A 27,360-nucleotide genomic window follows, 5' to 3' on the forward strand; every position below is an offset into this window, starting at 1 on the left:
ATGTCACTTAGTGTTAGGGAGTCACTTTGTTGCTCGGAGTAATGTCAAGATAATTAACAAATTGACTTCTCTAAGAATTGATAATGAAAACAAAACAAGGAGTATGAAAAAGCAAAAATATAAATAATTAGTTGCAGGACAGATTAAGACGAAATTAAGTCACTTATGCTATCATAAAGTGAATTTGGTACCATAAGTTATGTAGACTGATGGTCCCTAGAGTATATTTCCAGTGACGGCCTGAACGTCGACGTTTTCATATACTTTGACTGCAAAAAAGATTACAGTTAAAGTTTTAGAGAAAATGATCAAGTAATTTGAACGTCGAGAGAAGAATAGTTTCAGCAAAATGAAAAAATGTACTAATTTTAACCAAAATTAATAAAATTCACAGGATTTATGGCACGCAGAGCATATGACAAGTATTATTTGATTTTAGTGAAGATTTTTACCTGTATTTCGGATAATTATTTGAGTTTTTGGTAAAGTGAATTTTGTTAGTAGAAAATTAGAACACAAACTTTTTACATTTATTTAATTTTAAAAATAAAACCTAAAATTACAAAAAAAGAAAGAGAACTTTCGATTCCTATCTACAATTTATCTTGATAAAAAAGTCTTACTGTATTTAATTTTTTGTTGCTGGTTATTTGTTTCTTTACAATCTAAACAGCATGTTATTCTTCCAACAGTTTTAAGAAAACGAAGAAAATATTACAACTCATCGACAGTTTTAAATTAAAAATCAATAGTAAGGTTACACATTATTTACAAAATATTGTTTTTTTAGGGAATTATATTATTATTAAAAATGCTTAAAGATGATGAAGTTGGTACAAATTGAATTTTATTTAACAGGCACAATCACAGGCACATCTTCTTACCCTCTTGTCACGATGGTGGTCGAATACTGAGTCAACGCTACGCACTGATCTTGGCTGGACAACTGAAATTTCAATAGAAATAGTTTATTTACTAACTAATTATAAGTGGTATTTATTACAACAATTATTATTATCGAGGGAACTGCTCTTTATTGAACTTATACTTCCCCTGGAAGTTGGGGCATAATTCAGATAATTTTCTTGGACTTAAGACTTTCATTAAGCCTGCTCAAAGCAGGATGGGATTTATTAGAAATCCTGACGAGAACAGTAGCCAGAATAAGGTTTTTTTTTTTTGCCTGGGTACCAGGACATTCAGATAAAAGGAGGAGTAAGGTGGTAGACCGCTAAGTATACGGCAGGGTTTCTACACATTTTTCAGAGGACTTTTGGGACCAACGGGTTTAGTTGTTCAGAGAATATAAAATCTATCACTCCTGTCGAACGGCAGAAAAACCTACGCAAGCAAAGCTAACTACATCCACCCCTCGCCCTGCTTTCCATTCTGTTCTCAGAAAAACTTCACCATACTTCTCTGAGCAAGCTCATTAAGTTCTTCATCTACATTCTCCCACTAATTTATAGGTCTAACAAGGGCTTGACTGAAGCGCAAATATTTCCCTCACTTATAAACTTCCTGCCACTCAGTACTCCAAAAGACGTATCAATTAAATGATTCCAATGATTTCATCTATCGCTCCAGGAGTCATCGATCTTTTATACCCATATCCAATAATTGCATCAGACAAGCAGAATGCGCTGCTATTGATGGTACAACCTCTCCTACAAGAAACGTCTACTTACAGTGTGGTCTTGGCTGTGCTTCCTGTTGAGCTTGTCGGGCAACGTGTTGTTCTTTCGTTTCTATGGACACATGAATGGGAAGACGATGGAACTGTGGAGGTGGAGGTGGTTTTACTGTATCCGATGGTACATCTGGAGCTACTTCATGTACCAGCTCTTTAGCTATGACAATAGGCTGTTGTGGATGTCGCATAGCTCGACCTTCAGCCATAAGTACTCTACCCTCTGGCAGCATGACATGGTCTTCGGGAACTCTATCACGGGTTTCTAATACCATGTTGTTGTCTTGAAAGTCTTGGAAAAGAGGACTGATGAGCTCTTCTTGGATGATCACCTTGTTGGAGAAAAAAAAATATATAAATTTGAAATTTGAAATAGTTTGAAGGAACATAAATTAAGATTGCTTATTGTGTGATTTTTTATTTATTTATTTATCTTTTTTTAATAAATGAAATTAATGATTTTAAATAAACCCAAACTCACCTGCTCTTCAGGGATCATTTGTTGTGCTCTCTGGTTATGTTGTTGAGGTGGCTGGAAGTGTACTTTTTGTTGCATATGGGTTAGGAACTGAGGAGGAAAATGTGGATGTTGTTGTTGTTGCTGCTGCTGCTGCTGCTGCTGAGGTTGGTGCATTGGATGGATTGGCATTCCATGATGTGGAATAGCATTTGGATGTTGTATGGGAATAGCATTAGGATGGTGGGGAAATGGAATGACATTGGCATGCTGGAATGGAAGACCATTAGCTTGATGGAATGGAAAAGCGTTAGGATGGTGAGGCATTGAGTTTTGTGGTACTTGCACTGGTACTTGAATTTGATGCACAGCAATGGGGACCATCATAGGCTGCTGAGGCTCCATAGGCACATGTCTTTAAAATGAAAAAATAAAAATAAATAGATTCCAAACGAACAAAAAAGTGAAAACTAAGTACAAATAAGTATTTCAATTAGATCCTTTCATAAAGGTTATACCAAAAACGTACCTTTGGTCGTTGCCAGATTCACAAAATATGGCCATCCTCTCACCGGTAACATGTTCATATCTAGGGTCAGTGGTGACATTAAATCCAAATGGTAATTTAACTGTTTTTGGTTGATGGTCCATCACCTCTTCAGCTCTTCTCTTTTCTACTACACAATTCATCCTAGATCTCTGGTTCTTTTCAATTAAATTCTGGAACATTAAATGAAACAATTAGCTTAATTTGATTAATATAAGAAGACAATATAATTTTAACATTGTAATTACGGTAAACTATATTGTAAATGCAGTTAGGGAAAAAAGGGATGAAATATTCTACACTATACAGCGATAAAAAGTTTTGCTGCCTCAACCAATTTGAAATGCAAATTTAACTGCAATTTAATAGCTTGAAAGTTCTCGATCTATCTAAAAAATTCTATTTACAAATAGTCATTTAAGCATCTTTCACTTGAATGTTTAGAAAATATCATCACTTCCTAGTTCTTTGCATTCTTTAAAGAAGTACTATCTAACTTCTAACTTTTATACTTACACCAGCCAGTTCATCAAAGTCCAATTGAAGTGGCAATTTCAGTTGTATAGGTTGTTCTTGAAGTTGTTCTTGATGCTCACTAGCTGGAGGCAGAACACTTTCCCTCTTATTATCTGCAGTTTCTTCAGAGTCTAGGGGATCTACAAGATGTTGGTAGGATGGCCTATCTTCACCACCTTCCTGAAATTTATAAAAGAGAAAAGAAAATTGTTAGAAGCAGTTTTTAAATGAATCAATTAGTTTTCTCCCAAAAGAAGGGGAGTTTATGTCTGTAAGTTATATCTTTAGTATACTAAAGAAAAAATTATGCCCTTCTGAAAAATTACAACTGAGTTTCTATTATTTGCCTTTTAATTATTGTCCGTATTTTACTTCATGGCAAATACCATTTTCCAAGCAATTGCAACTGACTTCCCAGTATAATTAATCAAAATCGTTAAAAATACCGTTAAATTATTTATAGTTCTAAAATTTTCTGTGTGAAGTATGACAATTGAAGAGAGTGCGATAAAAAAAAAATATTATTTTCGGATAAATGATTTCCTTAACACTTGGACACAGTTTAATCTTTAACCATCTAAAAAAATCGTTGGAAAATTCCTCTCAAAAGAAAAATTATCATTCAAGTTTGAAAACCTACAGTATATATTGCTTGTAAAACAATTTTAAAAAAGAAAATCTGTCACCAGAATGTATACTCCTCCAACATCCCTAAGAAAGAAACAGATCAGCAGAGGTAAACAAAAAAATTGTGATGTAATAAATAATATTGTATAGAACGCAAAGCCATTTTTATATTTTTTTTAAAAGAAAAAGTTAACATAGAAATAGAGATTAGCTATCTGAGAACGTTTTAGAAATAGTACAAGTGGACCTGAACTCTTTCTTTAAAAGGTAGCCACCATCTTTTTATTCCACATTAACTTTCTCTACTTTTTAAGCTTCTATTGCCTTCGATTTTGATCTTTAATGTATTTATTTACTACTTCAAGTACACATTATCTTTTGATTTACAGAAATCACAAGTTCAATAAAAAAATACATTCATTTAATAACCAGCTGCAAGTCCATTCACTGTATATTTTACTCGGAGTATTTTGTTTAATTCTTAAGTGTATCAACTGCTTTTTACTGTATTTATGTACATCGGTTCTTTTTTTATTAACATTTTCACGTCACTTATTACAGATGAATATTAAATAATAACTTATTCAGATTAATTAGAAAGTTGATTAAAAACCTCCACAAAAATTCCTTTTTTTCTGAGTTTTCATTCTTTCGTACATTATAATATAATGTATAGGAATATTATAAATATATCTATACTTTCGGTTTTTATGGCCATCTTTTGTAGTTATAATTAAAAAGTCAAAATAAGTCATTTTTTCTTTTAATGGAATAATAAGTTTTGAGTAAGTTAAACGTTTAATGGACAATATATTCCAAACTCTACCTGGTCATAAAGAGTTGACCCCTTGCTGAACAGACAGAATGAAGGTAGAAGTTTATTGTGGAAAAATAATTGAAAAATAAGACCGGAAACAAAGCAAAAAAAAACTGTTTTTAGTAATTAAACTCACAAAGTTTCTTGTCTAAACCTGAAGAAATAATATACTAATTAGAAAATAATTAAATGTGCTACTTCCATCACAATTAATGCTGTATCATATCTGTTCTTGTCCAAGTAACCTACACAATTTCTCACCGAATTAATTTTATCCAACCTTGAAGAAATCATTATCTCATCATCAAAAATTGCTTAATTGTTACATTCTTCTAAGATTTGTGTTTATGTAATTATGGTTTCGCTTTAAAGCAGGAATCTAGGTATTATAAAATAAACATTTAATCGTAATTTCAGCATAAAACTCTAAAAAAAAAGGATCATTTATTTAAGAAATTTAGAATTTTATGTATCAGACTATGGTTACTGTGGATGCAAGTTCAGAGGGACATGAAACTTGAAAAATTTGTCAGAAAAGTCAAAGAAACTAAATGTTTGCCTTCGACCGCTGCTAGACGACTTACAAACCCTTCACGATATACAGAACACTTCACAAAAATGGCCCGTGTTCAAATCATGTTTCTTTCTTTGATTATTTTGGAGGAAGAACATGTGATTTCACAATGTCTTTTTTTGCAATGAATATAGAAAAATAGGTAATGCCTAATTTTTTTAGGCGTCCTTTAGGTTCAACTACCATTAGGTGTCGCTGACGGAAGCGACTAGCAAACGTATTTTACTGGATAAGTACGGCCTCCCAAAATAAATGTTAGAGGGACGTGAAGTCTCTCTTCTGCCAAAATTTGAGTTACTCTCTTCAATCCTCTGGAGTGTATTTTTATAATTTGCTGGCACATTCCGGAAACATTTTTGGATGGCATGAAAATTCTTGAACATAGTATCATTTAGTATGTTCAGGTCTCCCCCTTATCATTACTTAGGAACTGAGTAAATAGCTCGGCTTTTTCCACTGCATAGAAAGTATCTGATGCTTCAATTTTCGATAGGGACAGGATGCTTACTTCGGATCGTGTAGCCGTTTTACCAACCCTGGGTTTATTTGTTCGGGAAAGGTGTACTATTCAAGGGTACAATACAGAAAGCGAGAACCCTTAAGGCTTTTTTTTTGGGTGGGGAGATTGGGGGATCAGAACCGGTTGCTTGAACCGGCTCAGAGGCTTAACCGCATTTACAAGGCACTTATTTAACAGCATTTACTTTACAGGCTCACGATCATCACTGAAATTAACCCATTAAACCAAGCCAGTATTTGTACTACTTTAACAAGGAAACGTCTGAGAGAAGCCGGCCGGTTTGAAAGGTTACATGAACATTGAAGCGTTACGTAGTCGAATATTTCGTAATGAACAAGAGTGCTAGCTAAATAAATGCGTTAATGACTTCCTACTTCTACAGAGAATAGTATTACCATCTTGAAACTATTTTCTTTCAGAGAAGGTCTGACGATTCAGTAGCCAGTAGTTTCTTTCATTTTTAGCAACTGTTTATTAATTGTTATGAACATAAAATTCTAAGATAGGTTTTGTAATAGATAAATTAATTAAATAAAAGCTAGAGAATTTTCTTCAAAATTACACTTCCTTCATAAAAACACACAAATAGGGTTTTTATAGAATGAGTTATTACCAGCTGACAATCAAAAGCATCCTAGAGTGGCTGCTTGACTGATCTTAACAGATAGGAACGGAAACAACATTTTTTTCTTAACTTCTTCTCACTTGCTATCTAATGTGAACATCTCGGCTGATGCTTGCCAGTCTCCATCTAAATGGAGGACCTACAACTAGCTAGGAAGTATGTGACACTCTTTCCATTATGAAATCAGTCAGCTTTTTAATTATAGAGGCTTGGGATCCACTGGAAAAAGAAGTGAAAAGTCTTGTTTCATCAATCAGGAAAGCTTCTGCAAATGAGGACGAGAGTTCTGTCGACTGGCCGATCACTTAGTGGCCAGACATTGCCCGTTTGTTTGGACCTGCACTTACCAGGACCACAAGCTCTATTTGTCTGCACCGCCCTAACCTGAACATTCACATACTAATGGTCAAGTGCGGTCCTTGTTTAAGAACTTTTGCCAACTTTGTTGTTCTCCTTCAGAATAGATATTGGCCTCCTACTAATGCCAACTAATGAATGTAAGGTCTATCTTTTAAAACAGTTAAACCGTTTTGTTATAAAAAAATGGCGATAGATGTTACAAACCGAACAAATTGATGCAAACAATTGCTCAGGTTTCTCTAATCGCAACAAAAATACTTAAAAATGTTATTTGTGGTGAGGAATTGTTTTATTGATAACAAAAAAAAAAAAAAAAAAAAACTAAAAATCTAGATACTCAAAATCAAACTGTGTGATCATATAAACAAGAATAGAAATCCACTAAACTGCAGGCGAACCACCGCTTTCTACCTCGTGACTAAATAATGTTTAACATATAAGTGTAAATACAACCCTCGCTTCAATCCTAAATCTAAATTTACACTTCTAAATGGTCTTTTAAAGAAATCGTGACTAATCTACCGTTATTGCAAAAAGCTTTCAGTAATGAGCAAAAGCGATTCACCTGTAAAAGTTGTACTTTAGATAAATGAAACTTCCTAATTGTTTTCGTTTGTTTTTTCTTTTAGTAACTCTAAATAGTAAAGCAGGAAATTGGTACCTCTTGTTCTAAATAGTATCACGACAATCGTGACATAACTTTTTTTTTTTTTCTAACAGGAGATAATTATAACTAAAAAATTGAAGAAGCTGACGTGAAAAGTGTGTCACGAAATACTGGAAGAAATTAAATAAAAGATCGTCAGGGATAAAGTGCAGGAAGATTAGGAAGCTATTAGGGCATAATATTAAGAACAAGAAGAGGGACTAAGCTGGGTGCGGTTTTGGATGAGAAAGGAGGAAGTTAATGCGGAATTGAAACCAATCAGGATGTTACACTCAAAAGATATTTCCAAAGAATATGAAGTAAGTACTAAAGTGATCTTTTATGCCAGCTCAACTTTTCGGTACTGGAAACATTCATCAGGTTTTTTATTGTCTTTTATTTTTTAAGAATTGGACAGCAGACTAAATTATGAGTTAAACTCAATTCCATAAAGTATTTTTACATAACTTAAGCTTCTATTGGATTTAGAAGCTCAGATTGTTACATAGGATGAACCAGGTTCAACTTTTCCTTTCAATCAACTCATTTGCGGCCGTCAAAGTGAATCATAATCTGTTTAAAGTTTCTAAAGATTGCTCTTCTTAGTTTAATGCTTTAATTAACTCCACAAAAATGTTCTTGAGAATTAGTTCTAAAACAAATTTAATTACACCATAAAAGAAAATCTATTTTTTTCTAGTTTTTAATTTTTTTTTCTTTTAATTATTGAAAGAGATGGAATCATTTTAAAGCTTAGAATTAAAAATGTAATTATTTAAACTGTTTCCTAATTTAAACTTCTTTGTTTTCATGAATACATTATTTTGAATAAAAAATGCAGTTCAATTAGAAAAAAAGCATTTGAAATGTAAGTAATTCACATGCATTGGAAACCTAATTACTGTTATTATAAGAAATTTGTCAGATTATGGCTTAAACAGGAATTTGAAATATGGCAAGATGAAATTGTTTCAAATTTTGAAAATTATTACTATTTTTAGTAAAAATATTTAAATTGTAATGTGACCACTCTCAATAGATGGTCATCAAAAACAACTATGAAAAATTGAAATACTTTCAATTAAAATTATATATTAAACTTAATTTGAGTTTGTGTACCGAACCATGGTTTATAAAATCATCTCCTAAGAATGGTAAGTTGAAATCGTTCACCCTGTATACTAATCATCGGTTGGGATTCAACGATCAAACTTTAGTAATAAAATCCTACTGGTACAACTAGAAAAAGACAAACCTTCATTTTGAAAAATAGGCACTTAATGGTCCGTGAACACAAAGAAATGAAACAAATAATGAGGTTACACACTTCTTTCCGGTTTTAATAAACTTTCTCTAAAATAATGGCAGTCATAAAATATTAACAAAAAAAAAGAGTCAGTTTACTGACCATAGCAACACAGTCTAAAGGAACTTGACAAAGAAAGCACTGAACTCATAAAAGCTGGGCTTTCAACAAAATCAAAAAATCTTGGAATGGCTGAAGTATGGAACATTTTCTTTATAGTTGATACATATTACTCTTTTTCAAAGTTCAAAATTTGATTTCTAGGTTCTTAAGGGAGACAATAAAGATGAGGATTTTCTGAATGAGTTTATTCTCATTTCAAGACACAATAACATTGTCAACGATCCAGGAACTTTCTTCAAAAATAAGACTTTCAAGAAAGCTGATCTTGAAAATCGTTTTGAAGATCTAGCACACTTTGCTACCTATCAAATCAGTTGTTGTACATCATAATAAGTATATAATACATTAAAGTGATATTTTGTGAGGTCTACAAATTGAATGCACCTAAAATTAATGTTCTGTGAGAAAGATTGTTTGATGCTAAATATTGAAGCTATTGGTGGATTTGCTGAAATTTAAGGGTGAAACTAGAAATCCAAAATCTGTATGATTACAATACCTGGTTAATATTAAACTGGATTCTAAATGTTCAGGACATAAGTTTTGAGAATCTGTCTTAGGAAAGTCAATAATATTTAGCTCATCAACTTTTTGGAAGCATCTGATGAAGGTGCCACTTCTCTTCGATAAGAGGAGCAACAATAAAAATTTCTCCAGCTACTGTCTAAACTCATTGCCGAAAAACAATTTGTTCTTATTTTTAAAAGAACAGGGTAAATTAGTTGAAGAGATTACGGCTATAATTTGTAATTCTGGTTTGCCGAAATAAAAAGGGCGCCAAGGGCGCCAAGGGCCCCAAAATTGGCCCTGGGTACGAGGGGCGAGGTCTAAACTAAAAGTGAAAATCTTACAACTAACGCTACATATTTTTTTCTTGATCACAATAAACAATATTCTGATTTCAGGTAGCAATATTTTCGAATTAATCTAATATTTTTTAGATAACTGAATTCAGTTCAAATTGGACAAATGTTCAGTGCATAACAATAAGCTGTTCGCTACAAAAATTTAATAACTTTCACTATTCCTGGTTTTTTTTTTTTTTTTAAAAAAGTATTCTGCAGTATTTACGTAACTTCTGAAATTGCATTATGATTAAAGGCTAGTTGATCTAACAAGCTGTACCGGGGAGAAGAAACGCTTTAAGGAAGAAAACTAGTTTTCATAATAAAGACCATTGAAAAGAATATCTTTTTTTTTTTTAAGGGTCAACGACTTGCTACAAAGTAGTTGTTGTGAAGTAAGTCAGTATAGTCCAGTTAGTAAACTTGTACAGTGACATGTACAAGACTGTAACTGTGTGCATAACACAATCTACGCATTCCAGGAAATTGTCTAGCTGTAACAACAACTAACGGGCTTCTACAGCCGTACTTTTTATGTATCTACTGCCCTTAAAAAGACTGAGACAAATATTAGAATAATTAGGCTAACACTGTATAGTGTAGAGGAATACATTACTTTCTATTATGGTTTGCGTGTACTAAGTACAGCTTTTGTGTAGTTTTTCAATTTTTAGGATTCACAGAAGCAGAAAAAAAAATAAAAAATAAAAATAAAGAGGTATGCAGGTATTGATCCTGTATATGTGGGTTTATCCGGTAAGTTCTATCTTGCCATTTGCTACCCAAAGAGGTACCCAACATTACATCACCACTAACAGCCCTGATTGTTTGATCCTACTTAAGAATTAGAATACAGATTCCATTTCAAGTTTGAAGGCATTATTCTTTTTCTGATGAGCCGAACACTCAGCAAAATCCACCAGATTATCCGATACCAAGTCCATGGTGATGCATACGCTTCCTTAGTTTGCTGTGGGGACCATTATTTATATTTCTTTAATGGAAGTTCAGAACGGAAGCATGTGGTCGTTTTCTCAGAACTCTTCAAACAAGGAACTTTCCTGAAGGATGGAGGGTAACATGAGAAAAGAGGTGATTGATTGATTCACGTACACGTGGTATAATGTTGTGATCAGGTTCAAGGAAATAAACTCCCTTTTTCATTAAGACAATTTAACGTAACTTACGAGAATGATAATTATTAGAAATTGTATAATGAGGCGTTCTCATTACCTAAAACTGCCACTAGGAGCGTACGCAAGAAGACAGTACATGGATGAGTTGTTTACTAAGTGTAAAAAAATATTCTTCAACTATAGGCCGGGTGCCTTGAGTGTACTGGGATGCCAGGTGAATAAAGTTTAATTGTTTCATTAGTCTGAGATCTCTGCGAGAATGCCAAAAATCCTCAGGCAAAAAAAAGTGAGCCTAAAGGGCACAGTACCTACAGAAATATTTCCTTAAAAATAGATTCCACAAATTGTTTCTTATAAAAGATCTTACAATTGTTAGAAATAACTTTCAGAAGAAATCACCGTACAAAACCCCTCTCAGAAATAATTACAGCAATTACGCTGAAGTCGATGTCTCAGGTCATCTTTTCCTAAAATGTGAAAAATTTATATTATTATAATTATCTTCTATTTTGACATCACTTAAGAAAGAAAACATTATCCAACGCTCAAAGGAAAGCTTAGAGAAGTTTTAGTTAAAGTAAAAAGTATAGTATTATATAGTAATATAAAAATAGTTAGTAATAAAATAGTTATTCATATGCGTATATATATATAATTCTCAATAATATTACACAGAATTACAGTACAATTCAGTTAAATAACTCTATAGGGGAAGCCTTATCCCCTCAGAATTCAATTTCGACAATTGGATACGATCGTTCTATTACTTTATAGTACATACAGCAATAAAAGAAATAAAGCAATAAAAGAAAGTGAAAATGTCATGGTGGCTGGGTCCACATTGGAAGATATCACCACTGTTTAGTGAGACTTCTTGAGGAGAACACCCGTTGATCACCACAGCATGGAACTCTCAATAAAAATTTGAAAGTAAGACCGCATTGGAAATGACTCAATAAATAAGATTTTCTGTGAAAACTTTTAAGATAACCATATGTACTTTAAATTCAAGGTGAAAACTACTAAAGACAACTTGGAGAATCATGTCTTTACAGATTTAGTGATCAGCTCAAAGAAGTGCATATAGTTTCTCCATAGTTGCAGCAATAAACTAAAAAAAACTAACCTTGAGCCTTCTCTAACGCTCCTAGTCGTGATTCTAATCTACCTGTTGACCTTCAGCTTTAGATTTAAATTACACCTTTTTCTCCATAATATAATACTTCCTCAGTCAAGTTGTTAGAAGAAGACCTTGTAACAATTGCACCATTCAAATAATAATATAACAAAAATAACCATGTACAGTTTTGGAGAACAATAACATATATAATAATAACTATTTGGTTTGAAAAAGTGGTCTTTAATATAATTTATGCAGTAAAAAGATTATTTAACCAGTTCATAGATTCAAATAAAATTCTAATTCAAGAATAAAAAAGTAGAATTCAATTTTGGAGAGCTCTCTGATATCAATCAGTAGTAAATTCCAGAGAAAGTTAGCAAGAGATGTTTAGAAAGGGTAAAACTAAAATGAAGTAATGCCTATTATTTATTTTATTTTACTTATTTTAGGCGGTATTTGCTCCACTTACCAAACTAGGGTCTTGGATAGCTAACACAATACATCTTAGTTTCTTAAAGCGCTCAACTATCGTGATTACCCTCATTGCTTTTACACTTTACAGAAAGTGAGCGACGATATCCTATAATTTTCTTGCAAGGCAGTAAGAATGGTCTATGAAGTGTCCTAAAATTAATCATTACCTTCAAGGTAATTAATTCTCTCTAAAAACCATACTAAAAAACCTTTAATGAAAATATTTTAATGAGAGAATTGAACTATTATTTATTTTTTACTGCAAAATGGTTACTTATTTAGTAAGTTCGAGCTAAATACTCGTAATTAAAAAAAAAAAAAATAGTTTGTTCCCGGAAAGATAAACAAACCTTGTAAAGATTTTGCAGAACTTACTAGTGTCTGAGGAGAACCTGTGGGCAAGGCATATGGAATTTCGCCCTGGTCTCCATTGCAAGGTTTCCAATCCACTACAAGTTCTGTTCTACTTAAAGAAGTGGAATACATTAAAATAACTTATGTTATGTACTAAAAGAACATGATTACTATAGTTGAACTTCAAGTTTTTGCAATCACTATAAAAAAAAAAAAAAAAACGCAAAAATAAATAGCAAGTGAGATCACACATTAAATTCATTTTATTCAAAGAGAAAATGCATCAGATGAATCAATCTAATGGTTGTTTAAAGTTATTGATGAAAAGGAACGTCCCATGGTAGGAGTATAAATCAAAAATGTCTTGGCACAGTGAGTTAAAAAATAATTTCCTTTATGAATTGAACACTAAACACTGAAGTTGATTATGAAATACTTTTTAAAAATTTTTTTTTAATGCATCATTTACATTTGTTTCTAAGTCTTAATATCATAAGGCTATTTAAAAGATACAAAAATAAGATAAACAAATATGTAATTTTGTAAACATTTAAATAAAGACACTATTATTATTACAAAAATTATTCTTTGATAGGAGAGGTCAGTTAAAAAGTGGAACTAATAGAAAACTATTATTTACTAGACAACATCCGAACTATAGGAAATGTTTTCTAGTACTGACCGGAAAAAAATAGGAAAATTATGGTTTAAAATGAACTCTCCAGTAAGTGCCATTTTTAAGCTATTTTTTAATATTAAGGGGAGAAATATTATTGACCATTTCATCCATAGTTTTGTTTTATTTCTTTATCAGGCTTTCAACCTAGGTCATCTTCAGGGCTTATAATTTGTATTAGATTTTTTACATTTAAGGTTGGTGTGCTTTCTATTAAGACTGTTCAGACTTCCTCCTAAAGTATGAGCCCAGAATATGACCTGTTACTAGGTCGGAAGTTAGACAAAAAAATAAAATATTATGAATAAAATTAGCAATAATCTTTCTTCTCTTTGAATTATTGAATCAATCACGAAAAAAAATTCATCACTCCACAAATTAACTAATATTGTGCGATCATAAGAATCCTAAAAACTGCAGTCTCATTATTGGTACATTAAATCAGGAAAACTCGAGCTCATAAATAACTGGGAGTTAACAAAACTTTTTTCGATTCATTTACTCTATTGCATGAATCAAAAGATTCTCTCTGATTGGAACAGGGTTTTTCAACATTTTTTTAGTTTTTAGTCTCGATAACTCTGCTGAATGGACTTGGCATCGGGATTCGGCCTGCTTTCTCCAGTCACGGAATGAAATTTTCTCGTAGTACCCTTCGGGATCAGAAGTATAACTGCCGACTTTGCTCGTAACTGTGTAGCTAATATTGAAGCTAATGACTTATGACCTCAACCCCAGAATATTATTCAGAGTTTAAATATAGTTAAGCAATCTAAGTTGAAATTATCCAAGGATTTGTTGATTACCCATGCGACTTCATTTATTCTAGAAAAATCAACCACTGATAAATATTTGATTACAATATTTTTAAAAAGCAAGTGAAACTAAATAAATTAAACAATACTGAAGGTATGGGAAACGTTTTCTATTAAAAGAATGGAAAGCAGAAATTTCACTGTCCTAGTTTTCCATCTTATTACTTTGTTTATAATAGTTGACAACACCATAGTCAAACAATAAATCTTATAGTTACTGACCATGTTAAAGCTACTGACAGGTAGAAATCATTGAAAAATAGTTCCAGAACGCGCAGAGGACTGTGAAAAAATTATTTGTTTAAAAGACTTTTTCTTTTCTTTTTTTTTTTTGACAGAAACTTTAAATTAAAGTTATTAACCATTACTTCTGGAAAGCAATATTTATGCAGCTTGATTAACGTAAGGGTTTTTATTCCAACAAAAAGTTTTCGATCATTCATCAATTAATTCGGAGTGGAGAAGCTAATGATTGTCAAGAATGGAGATGGCGAAGCCTGTGTCTTTTACAATGTCTACGAGTGTTATCTGGAGGTATCCTGGAAGAAAGGTGCTGGGTGAAAGGTGATGGGTTTAAGCAACTTGTGAGTAGAAAGGAATGTTTAAGTCTGGGTGAAAGGGACTTAGCAAGGAGCGTCAACTGTAGAGCGAAGAGTTTCAGACTGTAAGCGCAGAATCCTTTGGAGGTTCGAGCGTTTGGTTGAACCCCTAAGTTCGACGCCATGGACCCAGACGGGCTTTAATAAATCAACACAAATAAGTCTTTTGTTGTACACAGTGAGTTTCGTTGAAAAGTAGCCTTTTCAGTTGTTGGTAGCGTCTATTGAGTTCTGTTCTCTTAAGTCTTGTATGAGTATTCCAAGTAAGTCTTCGATTGAGATAAAGCCCTACGACTGCGTGGACTTCAAGAAAAGGAATTAGATTGTAAAAGTCGGAGTGATGCGTCCAAGAATGAAGGTGGTCTGTTAAGATTTTGTCTCGATCAGATTTATAGCCCATTTTTTTGAACCATTTTTCTGCATAGCTAATGGTGGGACTATAGATTTTTCTTTGGGTCGAAGTTTTCTATGTGATATTACTCGAACCCTCGTTTTGCAGGTTAGACGGCTACACCATCAGCATAGGTAAGAAGAGTAGTCTCAGGATAAGTGTTGGTATGTCTGAAAAACAGATTCTGTACAGGAATCTGAAATGCTGTCTCGCTGAACACACTTACAGTACTTAACACAGGGCCAGGGGCTTCACCATCAAAATACAGACTTCACGTTAAGTCTTGGCTTGAACTCGGGAGCTCCTGCTTACTAGTCTAACTTTCTTCTAACGGAGCTAATCCAACTATTTAATATTATCTCAACATGATAAACCCAAATTCTTAAATTTAAATAAACTGAAGAACAAACTTCTTAATTGTAATTAGCGCTTTTACGAAAACAGGAGGAACATTGAACTATTTGGTCTACTATCACTATAACAAAAAAGAAAAATAAAAAACTATTTTAACATCAGAGACCACGATCTATTTATATAACTAATGTGAAAATATGGTGGCTTTCTATGAATGGTGCTAACAAAGTGAACTGCCAGTAGTAAATTAACAAGCTGCAGTTGCGCATTCAATTCCTCGTTATGCAACAAAATACAAATATATTGCATACTACAGGATGTTAAAAAATTTAAGAATAAGGTCAAATAATAATTTGAATTTTAAACAAAGTGGCTTTTAAAACTATTATTTAGAATTTTCTGTACTTTTTTATATTATTTATTTACTTATTCCATTTACTTAGTAACAACAAAAATGGAAAAATTATTGTGTTTAGTGATACGAACAATAAATTCAGATTCGCTATGCGTTCCTCTTATTTCTGTTTAATTTATCATTATTATCTGTATAACCCTATTTGTGCTGACAGACCCGTTCACGATCTGTAATCACTGATGCCTAAAGTCAAGGGTAAGGTATCTAACCGAGAGAACCTTTGCTTTCTAGGATTAGTGCGTTACCACTGATAGAGTTTAAGCTTAGTTTATTTCAAACAGAAAATGTTATTAGTAAAAACAAAAACAACAAATGTTTTGTGCCAGATTCAAAAACACAATAAGCACATAAGAGCCCAAGGGAATAGCTCAGTCGCTAGCGAATTTCCACGCGGAGATTCCCAGTTCGAATCCAGTTTGCTAGCTCTTAGATTTTCTCTGCCTAGAAACCTCTTACAGCTCACTGTCCGGGTATGGATATGGTTACCTATTACGAAAGAAAAACTGTCTGATAAAGCTCTGGGAGCCAATGACCTACGATGTTTAACGTGCCTTATAAAAAGAAACAGCCCATACACAGTTGCATAGACAATAAAAGAACAGCAACTCACATAATAATGCACAATAAATCAGCTTTTTCACACACTAAAACAATTATCGGCAAGCTATTAAGTTTAGTTTAATTCTGCTATAATTACTCATATACACATGTAGTATACTTTAAGATATGTCTTGGGCATTTTCGATTTAGTTTATTTATTTATTCATTTTTAAATATGAGTCCTTATCTTTTGAGTGAATCAAGAACTAGAACCTATTTCAAGCTAAGAATATAACATTGTAGTTATATATACATAAATCCAGCCCAATTTCACTTCTTTCCAGCAAATAATCTTGATGACAAGGCCGTTTGACAAAGAACTTTCACACAGTATAAAAAAAATAAAATAATCGAGTTACGTCTTGGAATCTTTACCCACTAAAGAAAAAACAAAAAATAAATGTGTAAAGAAAGAGAAAATAAACCAATAAAATTCCCCGTGCACCGCAATAAAGCTACAAACAAAAACGTTTTTTTTAAAAAAAAGTCTGTTATTGCTTTCGCCATTGTCCATTTGAAAGCGTTCTTAGTTACAAACCAGCTGTCCAAAATAACGTCAGAAAAAGATAAGATAATAAAAGTTCATCAATCAAGACATTGAGGTTAAGTTAGCAGGATGGACATAGACTGTTAATATTATCGAGTTCCTTTTTTTAAATTTTCGAAACAACTGTTATTGGAGAAGTACTTGAATAAATTTGTTCTGTGGGTCTTCTGATTTAAGGTTTCTGGATTCGGTACTGATGCATCTTTTTGTGTAATTTAGCTCAGTAATGGAAAATAAAAAAAAATTATATAATCTTTAATATAAACATGGCCTGATCCAGTTCAATGTCCTTTACGGAGCCTTGTAAAGTTCTTTCCTTTATTTCTTCACTGCTCTAAGGGAAATAGAAAGAAGAATCGATAAGAGCTGCAAATAGTTTTTAGTTTTTGGGCAGCAGTTTAAAAGTAATGTCGCTGTTTTTGGTAATTCTCTCTTAATTATTTGAACTCATTTTACCATTTTGTTAAACAAAATCTGTGGTTACTTATTTTTCTATGAATTATGTAATCGTAACTACGAATTCAGGGCACCCTGTTTGAATAATCCACCTGTGGCTTAGTTATCAATTGTATAAAGCTGAAATCCTAATCTTTCCTTACAAACTACACCAGAATTACTTATTTTTCTATTAATTTAGCAATGGTAATTCCAAAATAGGACTACCCTGGGTGTACAATCCACCTTTCGCTTACTTCTTGAAGTCACTGAAGCAGAAATCTCAATCTTTCCATCAAATTAGTCCAAAATTCCTAATTTTTCCGCTAATTCTGCAATTGTAACTTGTAATCAAAGACGATCTTCTGTGTACAATCCATTTTTGTCTCAGTTATTAATACACTGATGCTAAAACCAAATTTTTTTTCAAAAGTTAGACCAGAATTACTAATTTTTCCAATTCGTTTGTAATGGTAATTCGAAATTCTTGCTTGACTGTACAAACAGGGTACTCCGAATCTGAATTTGAGATTACAAAATAAAAGGAAAAATAAGGAATTGTCGTCTAGATAGCCCTAAAGAAAGAGATTTCTGCTTCAGTGTATTAATAATTAAGCCAGAGGTGGAATGCATACACAGCGGAACAATCCCAGCTTACCCAGAGAAGTGCCAGAGGCCACATCGCTTCTAGGGTCCCCGAGTGGAAGACCCAGAAGGAGCGATTAAAGGAATCAAGAACTTGAATCAACAAAACACAAGGAACATGGTTTTAAACAGAATGACTACCAAAGAAGAAGACGATGGCTAATCTTCAGAATAACGACTGGGGGCGTGTCCTGCCTATTTAGATCGTTTTATTTACTGAATAATTTTCAATCTAGTTAGCTGTCGCCACATGATTTTCTCCACAAAGGGGCAGACCCTGATTGTCCATCAATGAACTGAATGAGACCCAAAGAAAGAGAAATTCTATGAAAGGACAGCAACCGGAAGAAAGAAGTATTAGGAATGAAAATGTGGTTACCTCCACAGTGCAAATGGTGGATGTAAATCCGTAACCGGCCAGAAAATAAAAACACACGCGTGCTACGGACGGTATAAAATCAGCGGTAAGTATTTTAGTACTCCGTGGACAGTCGCGCCTTCACTATACGAAGAATAGATATTGTTTGTGAAAAGCATTATCAATGAATAAACTCTTACCTGCGGTGGAACAGGATATTCCTGGTAACAGGTGGCTGAAGCTGTGATATAAGCGGAAGCGACCATGAAGAAGCCTAGTATAAAACTGACAGCAACTAAGGTTAAAGCAGCAATCCTAGCGATCTGGACTGCATTTCCTTTTGGTCTTACGTATGCCTAAACAAAAATAAAAACAAAAAATCTTTTAATATCTCTGAAATTGATCACCTGCATCAATGTGTTACAATGTGGCTGCACATGGCAGGAGAAAGTGTTGAAAGCGATACTGATAAAAGGAGCAGCACATTGAAGTGTCACTTGGCGCTTTCAGTTGCTCACAAACAATCACTTTCACTGATTTTTTTTTCCACAGAACATTGTTTACTAAGTTAGTAAACATGGAGTAAACAATAACAGCAATTAATCAATCTAAAACTACCAATTCTAAGGCAATGTTTTGAATTACAATAAATGTAGTTTATTTTTCAAATTGTAACTATTATGAATTTGCGATTCTCTTGATAATATTCATTACTTGAAAAAAAATTACCCTTAATACAGGGGGTGGTTTTAAAGGATAATAAAATGGTTGTGAAGACATTTCTGATTCTTTTTTCTTTAACTAGGAATCATAATTTAATTTTTATTGCAGACTGTTTCATTTATTTTGTTAAAGGTGAAACATATGATTTTTACCTTAAGGAAAATAAAATATAATTTTACATTCTAATGTTAGTAATGAAACAATCTATAAGAAGTTAGAGATTGAATGGGTTGAGCAGCTTAAATTCTAATCTTGAATTCAATTGAATACTCAACTGTTTACAATATTGCAGGAAGAATTTTTTCTGGCTCAATTGCAAAGTATTTAAAACTGTCACGAACAAAGATTTCGGCTTCCACGATCAGGAATTCAAGAAGCTGGTAACCCAACTGCTATAAACTGGTATTTATAAGAGGTAAAAGAATCATTTAAAATGAGACCAGATTGTTAGTTTTATGAAGAAACAAAGTTGGCTTTTGCTTTTCCCTTCGAAAGTAGGCAAACTTTGGAAAATAAAAAGAAGATAGAGAAAGATAAATGTATAAATGCGATTCACTAATATTAGTGGGTTCTGGTAACATTTATCAACTTACAAAAGGTACTAACAAAACGATAATTTCAATAATACCACAGTTAAGTAAAGTGATCACCAATTTTGTAAGGAGGGGCTTAAGTCAAAGTACCAAATAAGGTGTTGAGAATGGGGGACGGAGGCTCATACTTTACTATTAATTTTTTTTTTTTTTTCCTAACAAAAAGTAGTATACTCGGGATTCGAACTGGGGATCTCCTACTTACAAAGCCACCCTTTATAATCACTATGACACGCGTGTCAGAGGTGACACGCGAACTCAATTAAAGTGACACACATCGACGGATACAACAAATTATTATATAATTTTAAATAATATAGCGATTTGTGAAGTACTTAGAAGAAATTATGGTATTTATTGAGGATAAGGATCTAGAAAACTTTTCTCAGATCAATGATCATAAAGTGGGTCATTTAATACAGTTTTTTGGTTGCAAATATAAGAAAATTAGGGATCTTTCTTTATGTGAGACGGCACCAGAGTTATCTTAACCTAAATCTGTTCAAAATAAGGTTTTTCAAAATTTTGACACGCGCCGAGCTCAAAAGGTTCGCCGTCACTGCACTAGTCCAATCCGTCTCCTTTGAATAATCGGAGAAAATTCAACCCTCGCAAATCCTTTAGGAACATCACTTGTCAAAATAAAGGTTTTATAATGTTACTTCAAATTTTAAGAATGAAATTATTCCATTATCTGCGAAAAAGTTGGTAAGGTAACTTAGTAATAATAGATTATTGCCCTCTACTTTGCTCGAAAATTAAATGTGTTCATATTATTCACAATCCTATGTATTATGTTATTCGGATTGAAGTTTCATCAACATAAATTTAAAAAAAAAAATTGAGTGGTAAGCTAGGTGTTACCTGTTACGAGTAACCCACCAAACGAGAGCAGCCGTGTACATCGTTCACCAAATAATAAAATTTCCGTTCTCCCGTCTTGGTATGACCGTTTCATAAAAAATATGTATTTCAGTTTTAATGGATTCAACGCTAAATCAACAACTGATCATATTCGAAACAAAAAAAGGTATGAGACACAACTGTAAGCAACAAACAGTAAAATAATTGAGTTAAAGAAAAAGGTAAATAATGAAGATTAGTCCTAGAAGACAAAAGAAAAACATTTGCTATAAAAATGATTACAGAACTCGAGGACAAGAAAGCCTGGCGAACTTAATAAAAGAAGAACAAAATCCCTTACCACACTCACTTCTTTACCATAGTAATACAGTGAAAGGTTGTGTTCTACTTTTCACAAGAGTAAAAATAGTGAATTTAGGTTAGTAAGTCGTTTGGAGTATATTGTTCGCACCCACGCTGAATGTAGAGAGCGCTGTCTGCTGTATACAAATTTGAATATATTTATATTGTGTGTAATGGACAAGTAGTGTTTAAAAATAAAAAAGTATTGTCACCAAAGTATTGTTGTGTGAGATTAGAAATATGTAGACTGTGTCTGTTTTAAGTGTAAAGGAAAACGTCTCTTGTTCTGAAAAGTGCAATTATATTGTGACAGCTCTTCGTAATAAATAATAACTTCTCATATTTATTTTTTTGTATAAAAATTTAAAATGTAAACAACGATCTGGGAGAGCACTGCATGGACGAATAGTTTCATAGCTAACAATTACTAGTTTGAATTTAAAAAATAATATGCTTGATTTCATTAAATACATTAGCAGTTTATTATTATTAAAGGCAACTCCGATTACTTATGGCTAGATACTTTATTGAATTACATAAGTAAGTAAATGAACAGCCTATTATGAGAACAGTTTGGAGTAAGCAGCATGACAAAAGTGAAAGGGGTATGTACGCAACATCCGACATATTCTCCTACCTTCTCCAGAATCTTACACGCACCATCTTCAAATAATTTTTATATTTCATCTGGTTAATTTAAGCCATGAGTTCCGTACTTCTCGGTTTACACTAAAGAGTTTGGGTTTCCTTCACATTCTAAAGTTGACCGACCCTCCAAACACATTTTATTATGTTAACCTCTGGTTCTTGAACACTGAACAAATTCTGAAGTATCATTACTTGTCTTTGGATAGGTATAAAGTCCTACCCTCTAAGTCCAAGAAGCCCAAAGAAAAAAATAAAAATAACTAAGGCAACTCAAAGGAAGTCTAGGTCAAAATTCCAGAATCGGAAATGAGCCTTCTGAAATTCACAGCAGTCCGAATAGATAAAATTACGAAGTAAACAGCCTTCTACATATTCTCAACTCAGAAGAATTGTATTTCCTCCTCCATATCACAGACACCACAAAATTGGACAGGTATGAGACCTATTATTTAAAGATGGCTCATTAACTCTTCAGAAATCCAACCAGAAATCTGAGAGTAGTTGGTGAAAAACAAGACTATCTTGTTTATCAGTGTACTGTCTTTTTCTCAAATCATTCAGTTCATCCATAAAGATGATTGCTGCGAAACAAACTAGAAAGATAGGTAACAAAGACACTCCAATACCAAATACAGGATCAATTACTGGAAACAGTTAAAGAAATGACAATTCTTAGACATAGGCTTGACTACTCGCTAAGAATTGGGTCAGAAGCAAAAGTATTTTCCATAAATTTCTGCTATAATAACGTATGAAATAAGTAAGTAAAAAAGTAAAGTAGTGCTATTTTTTTCAGGCAGGCTTTACGTCCAACTACCAAACTAGGTGTCGCGGACGGAGGCGATTATCAAACATTCTTTGTCATTAAATAAATCCAAGGTCTAAGACCGAGAATCGAACCCAATGCCACAATACAAATTAGCTTTAACCGCTCGACTACCGTGGCGCCTAATAACGTGTGAAATAAAAAAATATAAAGGTAGATTCTATAAAACTATGGCAGATCAGTTACCTAGACAACCATGGTTTAAGGGAACTGTCACTAATAAATGGGTTGTTACGACAATAAGCAGGCTGAGAGCGAACCACGCGGTGTGCGGATCGTATCTACACAGGATCAACAAAAGGTCCTCTCCTCTTTGCGTAGATTGCAATGAGGAGGAAGATTTCAAACATGTAATAATGATATGTCCACGTTATGTGGTAGAAAGGAAACGAATGTTTGACGATATATACAGGTATTTAGATGCACCATTTCGCTACGAAGACATTATATTCTCCACCAACAGTTATGTGCTTAAGTCGATAGCAGAGCTAGCAATGAAATATGAATGTATTTAGAAGCTATAGCCGAATTAGAATGAATGGAACAAAATGCTTAGAGAAGGATTACGTGATTTTAATTTTGGTTAAGCGAGAAGGATGGCAGGAGCACAGAGTGCTGCTCCATCCATTAGCAGTAGTTTATGTAAATAGCGGTATATAGTAGAATGATGAATGTGTGAAGCGAATGTATTTGTAGGTAAGAACGGAGAGTAAGTGATATTCTAGTGATAAGCACCTAGACGATGCTGGCTGTATGGCGAAAGCCAATGCCAAAAAAAAAAAAAAAAAAAAAAAAAAAAAAAAAAAAAAAAAAAAAAAAAAAAAAAAAAAAAATATAAGACCCTAGACCTGGTATGTACCATCTCAGCTTTGCAGTCTTCGCTTCTCTAATCTAAAATTTCGCAACACTTCAAATATTTGAACAAAACGTGGATTAGTCACCCAATTTCTCCCTTATGTCTTTATTAATATACATCTCTACCGAAATCTGGATTTGATAAGACATACGTATCATTGTCAGGTGGTAAGAGTTTTCAATATTGGGTAAAGGACTATACAGGACAGATCTTTTCAGACGTGTGTTTCCAAATTTAATTTCTTGCGGCCGAATAAAACTATCACTACTTACCTAAATATTTTTTAAACAAAGAGTTAAAAAAAGAAAAGTAAATAACAAGGCGCTCAATTTTCTACAACTAGGAAATAAGGTCATAAAATAAAATGTAAAAAAGGAACAATTAAAACAATGGCTGGTAACCAGTAATGTATACATGGTAGACATAATGTATTCGGAACAGTGTACGTGTGTTAGCGTTACATGAAATGTATATTAAAGCGGTTTGAGGATGCAATAGAAAGAACTATGTATAGATAGTGGAAGAAGAGTTCGTTGCCATTTTGATAGGTTACCCCTACTTAACTTAAAAAAAGAGTATATGGTAGTAATGCATCGTCGGGTGAAAGGATGACCCCGTTTCGAAACAATCTCTTAGTTACATCATCAAGTCGTGAACTCCCAACTGACCTCACATGCGAACACACTAACAAACTACTGCAGACTCACATTACTACTAAACACATCGATACCACGCACTTGTACACAATGAATAGCAAGTCACCTAACCAATACTAAAATTACAACCTTAGGCTCTACCTGCATAAAATAAAACAATATTCAGAAAACATGTTAAAATTAGGGGGTAGGAACAAATAGTTTAGTTTAAGTCAAATTAATATTGTTAACGTTTTTTTTTGTATAAATCTATCCAATTATAATGCAATATTGACTGTATTATTGTTGGATTATGGTTCGATTACGCACCACAAATGACTTTATTATCTAATTTGCATTATTCACGGATACATGAATAAGTATTTGAGTGACTCTTTCACTAAAAGTATTAATATTAAAATAATTAAATGGTTTTTAGAGATTAAAGTAACACATTTTTGGTCTATCCAGACTGGGATTCCAACTTTTTCCACTGTTTCATTTAGAAATAAGGACGACCCCGGTTGTAATAAACAGCTCTGTTCTAGTAAATGGTTATTTGTGATTTAAATAACACATTTTTAATTTAAATAACATATTCGCCACTTTTACTTACATCGGAAACGAGACTTACAAACTATATAACCTTTCCAAGAAACTAGGTCTCAAAACCACGCTAGGACTAACAAACCAACTGGGAAACAGTGCACTTATCGAAACTAACAACCCTTTATGTCAACAGCGGTATTTTCAAGCTAGTTTGTCTACCTATATTGTTATGACAGTACCTACATTGACCAGAGCGGGTCAATAAGTCCAAGGCAGATACAAAGAACACATCCGCTCGTACAAACACAACTTAGGCAAAACTCCTTATCAAATACAGTCATCAACTGGACAGTATCAACAACACAATGGCTCTGTTACATACAATAAAACAAGGAAGGCTTACGGACCTCTTAGAAATATAAAAACAGAAATCCATCCACCAAAGATCAAATTAACTATAACTCTGATACACATACACTCTTTAAAGTCATTCCCTACCTAACACATCGACACAGCTGAGCAAACCTTACAAAAAAGCATGAATGCAACGAGCTTGTAGCTTGTTCTCTACTATTAAAGAGTTCTAAGATTTTATTTATTTACGAATAATTTTTAAACGATTAGAATCACATATTCATCAATATTTAATTTAACAACAATTAATTATTTCCCATTACAAATGAACTAGGTATGATTAAGTTTTTCCTGCTTACATTCTCATAACTTACAATTTACAATTTTAAAAACTTACCTAAGCTCAAAACATGCATATCCCTTAAATACCAGGATTCTTTAATTTTATTTCAGCATTTGTATAATAAAAAGAAAAGAAAAAAAGATGTTTACATAAAAGGATTTGTACCAACTACTTCCGTCATGTTCAAGAACCGCTATATTTCTTGATTTAGTTGATGTATTGGGCAATTTTGACATGCTCAACAGTTTTAAATAATTAGGTACACTTACGATCTTAATTACATTATTCAAATCATAAGATATATTTTACAAGATCTAATTTTCTGGGTAAAATTCAATAATATTCGCAGTACTCGACGACTGTTTTGGCGAGCCTGCCTTAGGGCACAATAAATCCTATACTCTTCAATTTCTACCCTATGGACAGACCTAAATCTTGAAAACGATGTTAGCAACTGACGACAAAATGTCATTAACAAAAGACAACTCAGACATTAATAAAATGATCACCGACTTACAGACATCAACTAATCTTATAACAAACTGGTTTAAAAAAGGAATAGAATTAAAACCTATGGAAAAAGTAAGCAAAAATCTTCCCTCTAAGAAGGTTACGAAATGGAGATCTAAGATCCCTCTAAACCTCTTAGAATTAGAAAGATCAATCGACGTAACTCTGGACGTTGACACATCAACACAAAACTATTACAACCATTACCCAACTGAGACAGTTATAGCCACTTATTAACAAAAAAAAAAAACACTAACAATAACGAAGAAGACACTACTAAAAGGCATTCTGACGTACTCCTGTCAAATTGGGAGAACAGCTAGTTAACGACAGATCAATCAAGTAAAGACATTACAAGAAATAATTCACTGAACTTCCCTTAGTCCACCAGAAACACAAAAATTAATTCAAACGCTAATTTAAAACTAACAGTCGGCTTAAAAGAAAATATTATACCATACACTGAAAGAGTGAAGAAATTAAAAACAAAAAACAATTTGGGGAAACAAGAATGAAGTTAGTTGTGCAAAAATAAACTATTAAAGAATAGATTAAAAAGGTTTAGATATCAATTCCCAAGATAATTTGAGAGAACCCATGAATGATAATTTTGAACTTTTAGTCGAATAATAAGGAAAGATTAAATAATTCATTACTAAAAAGGATTAAAAGTCCATTCTAAAAACCATTTAGGGGAACAAAAGTAAAATAGAACTTTTAATCGAATAAAAACAATTTAACGTAATAATGTTGAACAAATTGGGGAAACAATAAAAGGTAATAATTTTGAACAATTTGGGGAAACAATAAAAGGTAATTTACAAGTTTTATTCGATTAAACATAGAACATTAAAGAATACACCAATAGGCTTAGGAAACAATTTGGGGAAACAAACATGATATTTTAGAACTTATAGTTGATTAAAAGATATAATTAAACAATATATAAAACTAGTTTATTAATAAATTTATATACTTTTTGTAGGTTTCAAAATTGAAAATTAACCAACCTTCAACGTGGTCAAGACTTGGCCCTAATATTAATTTGAAAGTACTCACCCCTTATACAACCGTCCTACCGTACAGTTTTAAAAGTGATAACATGCTATTTCCATGCAAGAATAACAAAAAATAATTGATAATAAAGACTTACTTTGAAGTATATAAAAGTCCATCAGCATCCCAGTAGATCATCAGTCCAATAGCACATGACACTTGACACTTTTTAAAATAATTCACAACACTATTCGCACTAAAACTCAATATCACGCACTAAGTATAACTTAAACACAATTTATAAAATAGAACTTCACTTTAACACGCACTAATATTCACTTAAAAAATCACGTTTATAAAGAGACACGTGGACGAGTTAAAGATGGCCGACCGAAACTGGCCAGGAAGATCAGCTGATAAATTAAGATTATTTAAACAGGGTGACCAACTTTTTTTTTCATTTAAGAATAAAATAAAATCCATGATTCACAAATTACGCATACATTTTATTATTATTATTAATGAAGATAAATGAAGAAAATAAAG

At 32.7% G+C, this 27,360-nt stretch overlaps 1 protein-coding gene and 1 long non-coding RNA gene across 4 annotated transcripts in view; one reads left to right on the forward strand and one right to left on the reverse strand.

Annotated features, from left to right (window-relative positions):
• Window positions 1-508: 508 nt before the first annotated feature.
• LOC141449862 (uncharacterized) overlaps window positions 509-27,360 on the reverse strand; it is a 47,655-nt gene continuing 20,803 nt past the window's right edge. Inside the window, exons 1-7 of one of the 3 annotated variants that reach the window (XM_074119764.1) lie at window positions 21,096-21,156; window positions 18,776-18,931; window positions 3,211-3,390; window positions 2,677-2,867; window positions 2,172-2,562; window positions 1,689-2,022; window positions 509-946 (exon numbers count right to left, since the gene is read on the reverse strand). In XM_074119764.1, coding sequence (XP_073975865.1) covers window positions 852-946; window positions 1,689-2,022; window positions 2,172-2,562; window positions 2,677-2,867; window positions 3,211-3,390; window positions 18,776-18,841 — 1,257 coding nt within the window. In that variant the 5' untranslated portion in view covers window positions 18,842-18,931; window positions 21,096-21,156 and the 3' untranslated portion in view covers window positions 509-851. Of the gene's footprint in view, window positions 947-1,688; window positions 2,023-2,171; window positions 2,563-2,676; window positions 2,868-3,210; window positions 3,391-18,775; window positions 18,932-19,304; window positions 19,371-21,095; window positions 21,157-27,360 lie in introns of those variants that run through there. The other 2 variants (XM_074119753.1, XM_074119748.1) reach the window with 2 other exon arrangements.
• Window positions 19,439-21,439, forward strand: LOC141449951 (uncharacterized). Its single transcript, XR_012455784.1, has 2 exons — window positions 19,439-19,896; window positions 20,868-21,439. It is a non-coding gene; the product is annotated as an uncharacterized lncRNA (long non-coding RNA).

This window comes from Rhodnius prolixus, unplaced genomic scaffold (genome assembly GCF_049639745.1).
Source record: "Rhodnius prolixus isolate KJV_2025 unplaced genomic scaffold, Rpr scaffold_1, whole genome shotgun sequence".
Lineage (NCBI taxonomy): Eukaryota > Metazoa > Arthropoda > Insecta > Hemiptera > Reduviidae > Rhodnius > Rhodnius prolixus.